Source organism: Puntigrus tetrazona, chromosome 17 (genome assembly GCF_018831695.1).
Source record: "Puntigrus tetrazona isolate hp1 chromosome 17, ASM1883169v1, whole genome shotgun sequence".
Classification (NCBI taxonomy): domain Eukaryota; kingdom Metazoa; phylum Chordata; class Actinopteri; order Cypriniformes; family Cyprinidae; genus Puntigrus; species Puntigrus tetrazona.
In genome coordinates, this window is record NC_056715.1 from 4,311,199 (window position 1) to 4,324,257 (window position 13,059).

The window sequence follows — 13,059 nt, forward strand, 5'->3', positions numbered from 1 at the left end:
TGATTTGCTGCTTAAGAAACATTTGTTATGGTTAAACAGTTGTGCTGGTGATGTTTTTATGCAAATTGCTATATCTTTTAGGATTCTTAAAAAACAAACAAATCAATAGCACAAAAGGATAGTGGTCAAGGTTTAATCAGAGGAAAATGTAAAGCCTATTTTTTTATAAAGGCACATTTTTTACTTATATCAGTTATTTTAATGACATTTTTGTACATACAGCACAGAGCCCTTTGGGACCCCAAACGGTCAGGAAATAAGGTCTCAATGGCACATGTGGTTTCAAGGAAGCTCAAATTTCTCATTGCTGTGTCTGGATCGGTGTGTGTGTGTGTGTGTGTGTGTGTGTGGAGGGTGGGGTCAAGACAATGACGTTGTTTCACCAGTCAACGGCTCATTCAGCCGAGGAACTCATGTCTCACACTATATTCTCCCACTGCCTCTTTGCCTTCGAGAGCATGGGGCAGGCAAAGAGGCAAGTCTGTCTGACTCCAGAGGCACTGAAACACTTGTATGGATCCGTTTTTTTGGAGCACACCATGCTTACACTGATGGACTCCATTTCTTTACCTTGCTGAACCATCCTAGACAAGAAAAACAGGCTGGTGTTTCTGATGCAGAGTTCGCTTCCAATCATGCCAACCTAAGCTAAATCAAGGAAGCTTGGAGGACTTTGAGGAGTTCCAAGAAGATCTGCAGCGGGAGTGTCAGCACGTCTCTGGCAGTCATGGGCACAGAAAAACAAAACTGTACCGAAAGTCTGAGCGTGGAGCAGAACGGTGGCCCGGCCATCAGCGCGATGATGTTCGCAGCTGGAGTTCTCGGGAACCTGATTGCGTTGGTTCTCCTGGAGTTTCGCAGGAGGAAAGAGAAGAACCGACAGAGACAGTCTCTCTTCCATTTGCTGGTGACCACGCTGGTCATTTCGGATCTCATGGGAACCTGCTTGATCAGTCCCCTGGTGCAGACGGCATACTTAACCAACACCACACTGGTTGGGCTGAGCGAGACCCGCGCGGCGTGTGAATATTTTGGATTTGCCATGACTTTCTTCAGTCTGGCGACGCTCTCCATCCTCTTCACCATGGCACTGGAGAGGTGCCTGTCCATCGGGTACCCGTACTACTACGGGAGGCACGTCACCAAACGCTGCGGATACATCACCATCCCTTGCATTTATCTAGTCTGCTTTTTATTTTGCTTAATGCCGTTTGCAGGTTTTGGGAAATATGTGCAATACTGTCCCGGGACGTGGTGTTTTATTGCCATGAATCCAGAGGGGATTGAGGACAGGGTATATGTCAACTTTTATGCCACTGTGATGCTGCTCATTATTGTACTTATAGTGGCATGCAACTGTTTCGTAGTTTACCATCTGGTGTTAATGTACCGGAGGCGCAAAATGAACCGAGGATCGGTGCAGACCCGGAGTAAAAGGGACAGGAGGTACTTCTCGTGGGCAGAGGAGGTGGAACATCTCATTCTCCTGGTCTTCATGACAGTCATATTTGTCAGTTGTTCCCTGCCATTAATGGTAAGACAGTATATTATTAGGATATTATTAGGATAAAGAAATGTGATTTTGTTGACAAACCCAGGATGCATTTATTGAACTTTGCTAAATCAAATTAAAAAAATTCAACATATGTTAAAAACATATAATATAAAAAGAGGTAAAAGATTCATTATCATTATTATTATTAATGTAGTATAAAATAAATTCAAGCTATTTCTATAAAAACTGATAAATCTATCCCATAAAAATGTTTAATGTGCTCACTCTGTGATTTTTAAGTCATAATTAAATAATTAATTGAATCATTTACTTGGATGAAACAGTTAATGCAGGCTTTAAAATGGATATTATATATCACTTAGAATGATATTTTTTATGTAAATATTTACAACCCTGCACCATGAAACCAGTCAATTTAAGGTTTATACATCATCTGAAAGCTGAATAAAGATGTTTATTGATGTATGGTTTAACTAAACTAAAACAATAAAAATATAAAATTTCAGGGTGCAAAAAATTGCCTTTAAAGTTGTCCAAATGAAGTTCTTAGCAATGCATTTTACTAATCAAAAAATGATGTTTTGATATATTTACAGCAGGAATGTATTACTTAATACCCTAATGATTTTGTCTTAAAAGAAAAGTCAATAATTTAACCCATACAATATATTGTTGGCTACATATATGTTAATTTTATCATTTGCTCACACTATTTACCGCTTGAGCCTTTTGAAACAAGATGTACAACCAGCTGGTCAGAATTGGATCGGAGTAAATCAAAAGCAACCATTATCATTGATGCTGGCTAATTCATGTCACTGGGCATGGGGTTGTTATGCTTTCTAAGTAACTACTTATTTAGTTAACTGCAGTAAAAAGAGGTTTTGACCTCTCTTAGAGAAGCTGGTATTCATGATACCAAATGCCAAAAAACGTCTGTGAAAGCTTTTATCATTTTAAAAAGGCACTACGGCTCACTGAGATCTTGATGTTTCTGTGAAACAAACCCCAGATCTGGCAAGTGACATGTTGTCATAATCATTTCATCTCCCCCAAAGCTTCTGCACAAACAATAACTTTAGTGCGAGATTCAGATAGCTGCAGTGTATTTGTCTTGGAGTGTTTTAATCCTTGTGGAAATCAATTGTGTGGTTGTCACACACTCTTGGTGCTGACAGACTGATGTTGTTTTATATAGCCTGTAGCTGAAACCAGACTCAAACACCTCTCATTCACCCTTCAGTGATCTAGAATAATGCTATCCATGTTAATTATTTATAAATGATAATGAACTGTAGGTGAAAGGATATTAAAGAATTACAGCGGCTCCTTATGACTCAGAGCTCATTGCAAACATATTGCTGATTCACTGCTTTGAATTGAGTTTATTAAGGACAATTGAATTTCAGCATAAATTACAAGTAATTTCATTTTACAGCCCACTGACTACATTTGTGAGACGGAAGGTAAATGCAGTGATCTCTGATAAAAGGTTGCGCATATTCAAAATCGCCAGATTGCATAATAATACCCACTTCCTTAGGATTTGACGTTATGTATGTTTTGGCAAAATAGAAATTAGTAATATTTTTTCATAGTGCATTTGCACTGATTAAAATGAATTCAAAATATGTTTCAGTATCAGTGTCTGGAAAAAGTTGAAACTTTTTGACAGACGTTCGGTGGTCTCTGCATCTTAAAATGGGATAGGAGAAAATATCCGAACATGCAAAGAGATGATCACACATTACATTTTAAGATTCCAGTTTGCTGAAATGAGCATTTCGCAATACTTATAGTTGCAAAAAATAGTTTTTTTTTTAACTTTTTGTGTTTGATAGAGAAATAAACAAAACAAAGGCTTTTGTCATAATAGACTATGATCAGAAGTAAACAAACTTTTATAAATCAAAATAATATGAATCATTTCGGCTCTGTTATGTGTACGTTGTTTTTCCGGGGATAAACTGTGAAATGATCTGAAGTTTTTAAAATGACCTTATGACTCACTGATGGGAAGTTTAAAATGAAGACATTTAAGCGGATTATATGCATATATATATATATATATATATATATATATATATATATATATATATATATATATATATATATATAGAAAGAAAGAGAGAGAGAGAGAGAGAGAGAGAGAGAGAAAGTCTTTGTCAGACTATGCTATGGTATGTAATCTAACTAAAAGCAAAAGCTTGAAATCATTGGGGAAAACAACTCACAAGTCTGTTGCTTTTTAAAGTCTTTAATTTTAAAGTAATAACTCACTGATGAGGAGTAATGCTATTTGTGCAAACTATGTTGTGCGTGAGATAAAACACATTCTTGCTGTCATTAATATTAATAAATGAACAGTCTTATAGAAGCATGTCAATAACTATAATGGTTTCTCACTTAACCGATTAAATACGATTTGAAGGATGTGAAAAGGGCATGAATTATTAAAATCATAAATACAAAGCTATACTTTGGACCAAATAGTGTATACAGAGGCTCCAGATTTCTCACCACAATGCTTTTATTACAGTTATTGCTAGCAGCTGTTACACAACATGATAATGTTACATGCCGCTTATTCATGATATGCAGAAACTGTGATTATTTATAAATAATAGTAAATTATTTTTATTTAAGAGTTTTAAAATGAGCATTGTAGGAATCTAATATTGATCTATTTTAAGTAATCTATCGGTCGATCTATCTGTCTGTCTATCTATCTATAATTCGTTCTATCATCATCTAGACTGAGCAGAATTCAGATCTGCAGTTGTTACTATTTTGCGCTGAAATATAAACATATTTTTTTCCTGCTTGACATTTGATATATGATTTTATTGAAAACAGATATGTGTCTTCACGCTTCTCTGCTTTTCTTGGTAAATCTAACTGTGTTTGGAATAGTCAGTGCATATGACAGCATCATCTGTCAAAGTGCCATGTGCGGTTAAGGATGAACAACGCTTCTGAACTGCCTTCTTCTTCTTCTCTCCAGATCCGCATCTACATCAACTCCATGGGAAAGTCTAAAGGCAGCAACAAGACTGATCTCCTAGCTCTGCAGTTCCTCTCAGGGAACTGCATCTTCGACCCCTGGGTCTTCATCATCCTCAGCCCCTCTGTTCTGCGCTTCTTCTGGGGGGCGCTGTGTAAGACCAGCTTCATAACCTCCAGAGACTCCCTGTTCAAAACGTCCATTTCCAGAAACCCAGCAGGACGAATCGAGCTGTACCAACCCACGTCCACCTCTGTGGAGAACACACATGTCAACATGTCCACCGCTCAGATGATCTGATGACATGATGAGGACAGTATTTATGCACTGGATATATCTATCTATCTATCTATGGTTCTGTCTATCTAAGAACATCTTAAATGATTCGCCGGCCACTAGAAAGGGCGATCTGGTTTGTTTGTTGATCTAAAAACAGATTTAGAACCCCCCTGAGGTCATTCAACTGATAAAGCCAACTGTCAGGTCAAAGGGATAAGTTATGTTCCCTCAACCACTACACTAATTGTTTTGAGGCTGAGGACCCTGTCAACTGCAATCATCAGAAAAATGTTTAAGGCATTCAGTCACATTCTAGTCTGGCAGAGTTTATTCTGTGTTCGGACTGTCTGAAGATAGAGGAACCATTCTAAAGCTATCATCGCTCATACAGGTTTCTGTTGGAGGAGGGTCAAACAGGTCTATTTCAAACAGGTCAAAGGTTAAAAGGTTGTCCTGTGCAGTATGTCACTTTGGACACTTTTGTTGTCAAGCAAAACATGTGACAAAGTTTTCTGCAAGCTAAGCGGTTCCTCAAGTGTTACGTATAAAGGCTGCCTGCTTGTATTTATATTATCAACATATTTATTGCGCTTTAATTTATGTTGATACAGCAGTAAGTCAGTGACATACATGTGTCTTCATACATATCTAGGCTGATTCAGTGGTAATTAGTCATTTCTTTCATGTGAGAGATTCAGATTGTACATAATTGCACATAATTATTAGTATAAGCATATAAGCATGACAACATGCGTGGTGCCGTTCAGTATACAGACCTATTATTTGTGTCGAGATACTAGTTTTACGGTGCCTTTGAAGCTCTTGAATGTACTTGTGGAATAATGTGACTCGTGCATGTGGTCTATGCATGTAATTTATGTCGTGAAATTGTCTGTTAAATTAAATCACATCAAATCCATCCTAATGCACTGCGAAAAGAATCTAATCATTAAGAAATCGTAATTTGAAGCAGGGTCGTGCGCGATTTCGAGTTTCAGTTCAGGTCATGAATTTGAATTATGAAAGCAAACAGAATACAAACTGTATTTTGAGTTTGAATGTAAGAAATTTAAATTAAAATGAATTCTAAAAAAATCATACCCATGACTGAATACCTTTGACTAGAAAAGCAACGTTTGTCAAGACAAAATCCTTGGCTTGACGACTTTGAAAAAAGAAAATCATATTTCAACCTGATGAGCTGAAAGCGAGCCAATTTTTTAATTCTGAATTTTGCCCAAACCTGTTCATGTCTCTTAATAAAGAAAGAAAGAAAGCATGCATACACTCCCTGGGGCCATTAATAAGCATGCAAACACTAAAACGGTTGTCTAGTGAGTGTATTGCTTGCACAGCATGGTCCTGTTGTACATATTTAGTATTTTTACATTACAGTGCTGTGATAAACCACAGGACTTGAGGGGCAAGTTTCCATGTCATGTGTTTCTATTTAGGTTACTAGTTCCTAAACATGTTTACAGTTTAACAAACTTTAACTAACTTTCTTATCAAGATTTTCTTCAAAGTGCTGCACCGCCATGACAGCAACTGACCTAAAGTGACCACAGAAGGAAACAGCTTATCGCAGTCATTTTAGGATTGCAATTATACGCGTTAATATGAAAAGCTAGAAACCTTGGTCCACATGCTAGAGCAATCCCTGATAGACAGGAATGTCTAACATGTTTGAGGTTGTGAAAGAAGCCATGCACAACTCCACTCATTTGTAGAGTTGCGGTGGGCGGATGCCTACGTAAATATGCACATGTTGCATCAAAAGGTTTCTCAACATTTGGTCGGATTAGGGTTTTCCCAACTCGAGTATGTAAATAAACCCTGAAGGTTCATGAAGAAACTGCAGTGAGTGAAAACCTAGTAATTAATTAAATAATAAAAATGTAAACTAAAGTGCATTAACAACTTAAAAATAAAATAACGAAAATGCAATCATTTGCTCTGCAGCGAATGAGTGGGACGTTCCACGTTCCTGGAGGCAGACACCCCGCATTTTTCACTTTTGCATTAAGGACGTGATTTTTTTTTATTATTTATTTAAATGCTAACTTAAATCTCAAGGGCACTTCAATTAAATATTTTAGGTCAGAGGTTTTCAATTGGGAATTTCCCTGGTATATCCCTGGTATACAGGAATAATAATCATAATAATCGTAAACTGTCATATTGTCCTCTATTGTCCCCTTTTAAATAACTGGATTTTACTCTTGTATTAAATGCACAAACTGAAATACATGAGTTCTAGCTTGTTATATCCGTAATAAAAAACAGTTAAATAATTCTGTGGGCTGCAAAAGAGCAACATTGAATGCCCTAGGTGGTTTCACTTTATTTTGATGGTGCCTTTAACACATTCTGTTGACTTTAAATAATGTTGCATCTACATATCTCCTGACTCTCATTAGAGTATTAGTAGACTGGTAGGGTCAGGGTTAGAATAAGTTGACATGTTCTTGAAAAGTTACCTATAGTCAGTAGAATGTCTGTTGGGAGACCATCACGGCAGATATTATTCAGACAGTCTATTAATACTCTAATGAGAGTTAGTAGATATGTAGGCGCAACGTTACCAATTGTCGCCAATAGCACTGACAAAGTAGCATTAGCACTTAAAAAAATCCAAGTCTAATTGAATTAGCCTAGCTAACCTGGACTGTGGGTTTGTGCAAATTAAATCCACTCCTAGCACGTAAGCATCCTCAGTCCTGATCAGTACGCCACATGGCCTGTGTGAGGCTCAAGGTGAAGTTCACTGGGTTTGATAAGAACAAAACAGAACTCCCCTTAAGTCTATTAAGCACAAGGTTCATCCCCATATCGCTCCAAAAATCAAAACTCTTTATTTTATCTCAAAGAGTGTTGCCATTGCTGAAAGTTGAAATCTCACTTAGCTTGGGTGTAGCTGTGGGAACTCGAGTATTTCTTAAGAGGTAAATATCATAGTATGTGAATATTTAGATTACAGCGCAGGGTCTGATGCTCGTGACACAGTTTACCCTGTGGGAGTGTGGGAAACAGGACAAAGATCTTGATCTGGCTTCATTTCAGCTCAAGCAAAACTAACATATCTGTACTTAACCACAGCATACAGATAAGCTCAGGTCTTGAGAGCTAGAATTGGCTGTGGTTCTTTCGGGAAACTCAGGTGTTCGAAACATTTAGTGATTTTTATCAGACTTTTTTTTCTCTGAGGTGTCAAAGTGATTAGTTGTAAAGTACCTTTAAGTGTTTCCCATGATGTCTGATCTTTTGTCTCTCGCCTGTGTGGTGCTTTACAGTGGTGTGTGCAGAAAGTCTTGATTCGGCCCATTGATTCAGAGTGATGTACATGTTTTCACAGACTTGTGTTCTCATTCAAATTTTACACTTGTTCACTGTCTACTCAACCATTTCTATTCATGCTGCTGTGAGAACTGTCAGTTATGTATTTCAAGATAATTGCATGTTAATCATCATTTTCCACACGGCACTGTAATAAACCGGTACAACTGAAGAGAATATGTTTTATAAGTCTTATTTGCTTGAAACCTGTCACAACCTGATAATTAATTTAAATAAAATACAAATATGAATACAAATGTAAAATATTATTAATAAATATTTTAGTGAATTATAGTGTATTATTAAAATTATATAGTTTTCTTTATAGTTGATTGCATTTATTGTGTGCATTGTATTAATATATTGAAACTATTTTAATTTGTATATTGTAAATATTAAATTACGTTATATATGTTTTATGCCATTTCATTTGTTATAGTAAAGTGGAAAAAGTATTACTTACATTATAAAGTATGAGAATCATCAAAAAAGACAATTCATAATTAAACTAAAAAACTAAATTAAAAGGTCCTGAAAATAATCGCTTTGGTCCTAAAAATAAGATTTAATGAAAAAGATGCAATTTATTTCTTTCTGAAAATATGAGCTGGAAATGTTGCCATAGAATGTACCCAATTACACCAGTGCAAATGAAAGCTATCCACTATAATTAGCGTCAACGATGATAATGAAGAGTGAAGACTCATGAAGGACTGTCCACCGCAGTGGTCTGTTTAATGTCATGGAAGTTTTCATTGTAATCACATAAAGCAGATCTAACTGTGTTTACATGCTTCTATTTGTTTTCTGACGCAAAGGGAGGATGCATCTCTGTTGACTGCAATGATCTGTGAGGTTATCTATGATCCCCAGCCAGAGCACCAGTAGATGACTGGCAGGAAACAGCAGGAAACAGCTGCTCTCCTCTTTCAGGAGATAACTGATGTCAGTAAATACCCATCATCATGTATTACAAGCACGCACTGACACAAGACACTGTAATGAGCATCGCTCATACATTTACCTCCTGCTTCATCCCACTTTTCTCTTCTCAGTCTCCCCAAACGCTCTTTCCTGTATGTCTCACCCAGGGAAAAGAAGTCAATATCCGTGCGGTCATATTTGCTGCTTTGTGAGGTTTAATGTTGAGTGAAATTAAGCTATTTGATGAGTTCAACAGTAAGCTCCACGATGGCCTTAGACCTTAAAGGGACAGTCCACCCAAAAATGAAAGTTTTGCCATCTAAACCTGTATGCATACTGTTTATTTCTAAAGAGCCTTTTATAACACAAAAATTATATATTAATAGATGGGTTAATAAATATGGGTTATGATTTATCGCATATATTACATCTATCTATCTATCTATCTATCTATCTATCTATCTATCTATCATCTTTGGAACATGTTCATATATATATATATATATATATATATATATATATATATATATATATATATATATATATACTAAAAAACTTTGCCTTTTCTATTTTGCATTTTTGATGTACACTAGCATGTCAATGGTCTTTAAATCATACAATTTTGATTTTATAAATCAGTAACAAAACAACATTTCAGAAAGAAGATTTTAAAACTGAATTTTGTTGATGGACTTCAGACTTTCTGACCAATAAATGTAATATTATGCAGGTCTAGACAAGGAATGCATAAACAATGTTTTTACTTAATATGATCGCCTTTTTTCTTTTTTTTTCACTCTGCAGGATGAATTATTTTTCGTTTTAGTCTGAAAGGCAACCACAAAGTGATCTTCATCTTTAAATGCATGTCATACCCACAATCTCCTGTGCCAGAGAAAGACTCACAAAATGGCGTTGTGTTTCCACTTACGAAGAAAACTCCCAGAACAGCCAATTATTAACCAGCTCACGCAATTGGATGATTTTTATTTGCCCTTCTGCTTTTGATTAGCTCAGCTGAGGCTGGGCTAATTAGGCATAACATTCATGTCCTGTCTGCAGTGAAAGTCAGGGGTTGGGCATACGGGAAAACACATAACCTCATCTCACTGGTCATGCGTACTTCTAAAGGGCTCCGGCCCAGCATGCGACCGATGGCGTAGACTTCCCAGCACAAAAATAATTCAGACAGATATTTAGTAATTCTGGAATGGGCCCAACATGACAAGCATAAACCTCAGGAGAGAACAGCTCAGCCCCGATGTTCATGAGAACTCGGGAGAGACGTGATTGGCGGAAGACCATGAACTATATGACAGAACGATTCTGAGAGATGATCTACATCAGAATTATATTCTCATGCAGTTTTCACTTAGTGGTCTGGCTCACGCAATTAAGGTTTTATCAACAGTTGCAACCCTAAATAATTGTCGGCCAGCATCTGCTTGTGTAATCGTAGCGCCAGAGGACTAGAGAACTAAAGGTAATGAAAACAGTGAATCTAACAGCACTGCTGTTAATTCAAGATGGAAGCACTTTAAGTCTGCTTAGACAAATTAACTTGATTTGTTTTTATAGGCAGAAGCGCTAGGAGATGTAATAACCTTTCCTCCATGTGCAGTCCATTCCAACACAGCTAGAGGAAGAGCACTGGGTCACTTTTTCAGTGGCTCTTTTTATTTCATTTTTTTTTTTGTTTTTATTTAATAAATAAATTAAATGTAATTAAGAAATGTGGACAAAAGGGTGCATTGAAATCCTTTGATGGATTAATATATATATTATATTATATATCTGATATTGATATAGGTATATATTTTTATGAGGTTGCTACATACATACATACATACCTATATATCATACATATATCACTGTATATTCTCAAAATTACAAGCACATCAGTTTTTTTTTTACATTCTTATTACTTCAGTTTTTGTTTCTAGCTTATTTAACTTTAATCACTCTCATACACAAGAGAGAGTTTTTTTCTCATGCATTTAATGTTTTGATATCACAGACGCAAGAAAATGGACCAACATCGGCTCAGTTTCCGCTGGATACGTCATTAATCACTGTATAGTGTTTTTCCATAGAGATCTCAACATTGTCACCACTCATGTCTTGAGACTGTGTGACTGTCCATGATGCTAAACAATAAGGCTCCTACTGTTGCTATGCACAACATATGGATGATGACCCCTACCCTGTCCTGCGCGTGTGTCATGTATCTGGTAATAATACACAACCCATTGTTATTTTTAACAGTCTCTGACCTTTCTACAGTAAGATGGAACTAGACTAAGGGCTAAAACTCCTAGAGGCCTGATGGCACACTGGCCTTTGTACACAATTGGCTTGAAGTCTGCAGAGTCTACCAGCCACTTAATAAAATGTATGCTCCTGAATGACTGGAGAATGTCTGAAACTGAATCCAGTGTGCAAAGCCGTCACCAAAAGCTGATCACGTAAAGGTGAATTAGCCTACTATTATAAGTAACTAACAGAAACATAGCACTTAAGGTTTCAAACTGGAATTTAGAAGGGTGTTAGCACAGCTTTTTTACACAGGGTTATGAATCCCTTCTCTGGAGCAGGGTTAGCACAGCATTGTGGTGTCCAATTGGTATAGTGTGAAATGCGGTGGTATTAGAACATTATGGTTATATGCTTAGAAGCAGACAACATATACATGTTTACATGTTTACACGATAAGCATCGGAATTGAAATGTAGCTAGAAATGAACATTTACTATTAGCCTGTATTTTGAGTTAAAGCTAATAGTAAATGTCACCGTTTTCTAGCTTTGAAAGGCACAACACATTTCCCATGTGAACAAGGTTTACATTAGACTTAGACATAAGGTGTAATGTCTTGGGCCTTGTAAATAGGCTACCTCCCATCCAATCTTCATCGGTCTCCAGGGATGTCAACAGGCAGAAGCAGTCTGTTTCTTGCACATGGAGGAAGTGTTGCAAGGCGCATGCTTTTGTTTGTTTTGTTTTATTCTTTGAAACCGTTTTCTTTTCCCGTGGGGTCTCTGAAGCGGATGTCACTTCTCACACAGTACTGAGAAAACGGTCCAGACTATGTTTGTTTTATTAGGAACAAGGACCTACCACCTGAAGCCTGCTTATGCCAGACAGGCATAAAGGTTAGACATCACTGCCTTAACACGTAGATTCAGATTAGAGTTTATACAGCTTTAAAAGATGTTTTAGCTTTAAGGAAACCACTGCCATTTAAAGTTCAGGGTCAGTAAGATTTTCTAAAAACATTTTTTCAGATGCATTCAATTTATCAAAAATCACATTCGCCACCAACAAATGACAGCTCTACAATATTCCACAATATTACTGTTTTAACTGTGTTTATTTAAATAAATGCGGCCTTGATGAACACCTTCTCATCTTATACTGATAGAAAACATTTAAACATTTCCTCAAATGAAAAAGAATCCACATAACACAACATTTTAACTAAATAAACGTATGCAACTAAATCCACTAAACAGTTTGACTTGATTTAGAAAGAAACAATAAATAGAATAATATTAATTATAACCCGAACATTCAAACCTTCTGTGACCTGAGATATTGAATATTAAACAGTCACAAAAAATGGATCTTGTTGCAGCTTGCACTGCAAAAAAAAACTAAACAAACAAAATAAAAACGCACACAACCAAGCATGAAGCATGCAAATGGAAAATGAGATTCAACCGTCCATACTTGCAAAGATCAAGAGATTAACGCCTACCATCATCTGCAGTGCAGCATATCAGACCTATATTTCATTCACGATAGATGTCGGCAAACATTTAGCACAAGATGCAATCTAAAGAGGCAAGAAGTTTAAAGAAGTTTATTTGTCCACAGCTGATTTATAGGATTTCATCCTCTAGATTGAATGTTTTGCTCAAGGGCATACGTGCCTAAGTTGTGGGATGTTTAGTCCAAGCTAAACCATTAAAATATCAATATTTCTCTCTGACAACTCATT

General features: G+C 36.6%; 1 protein-coding gene across 1 annotated transcript; it reads left to right on the forward strand.

Annotated features, from left to right (window-relative positions):
• Positions 1-391: 391 nt before the first annotated feature.
• Positions 392-6,078, forward strand: ptger2a (prostaglandin E receptor 2a (subtype EP2)). The gene is made up of 2 exons (XM_043263356.1): positions 392-1,534; positions 4,521-6,078. Exons 1-2 carry the CDS (start codon positions 728-730, stop codon positions 4,818-4,820), a joined length of 1,107 nt encoding a protein of 368 aa, XP_043119291.1. The 5' UTR covers positions 392-727; the 3' UTR covers positions 4,821-6,078.
• Positions 6,079-13,059: the final 6,981 nt, after the last annotated feature.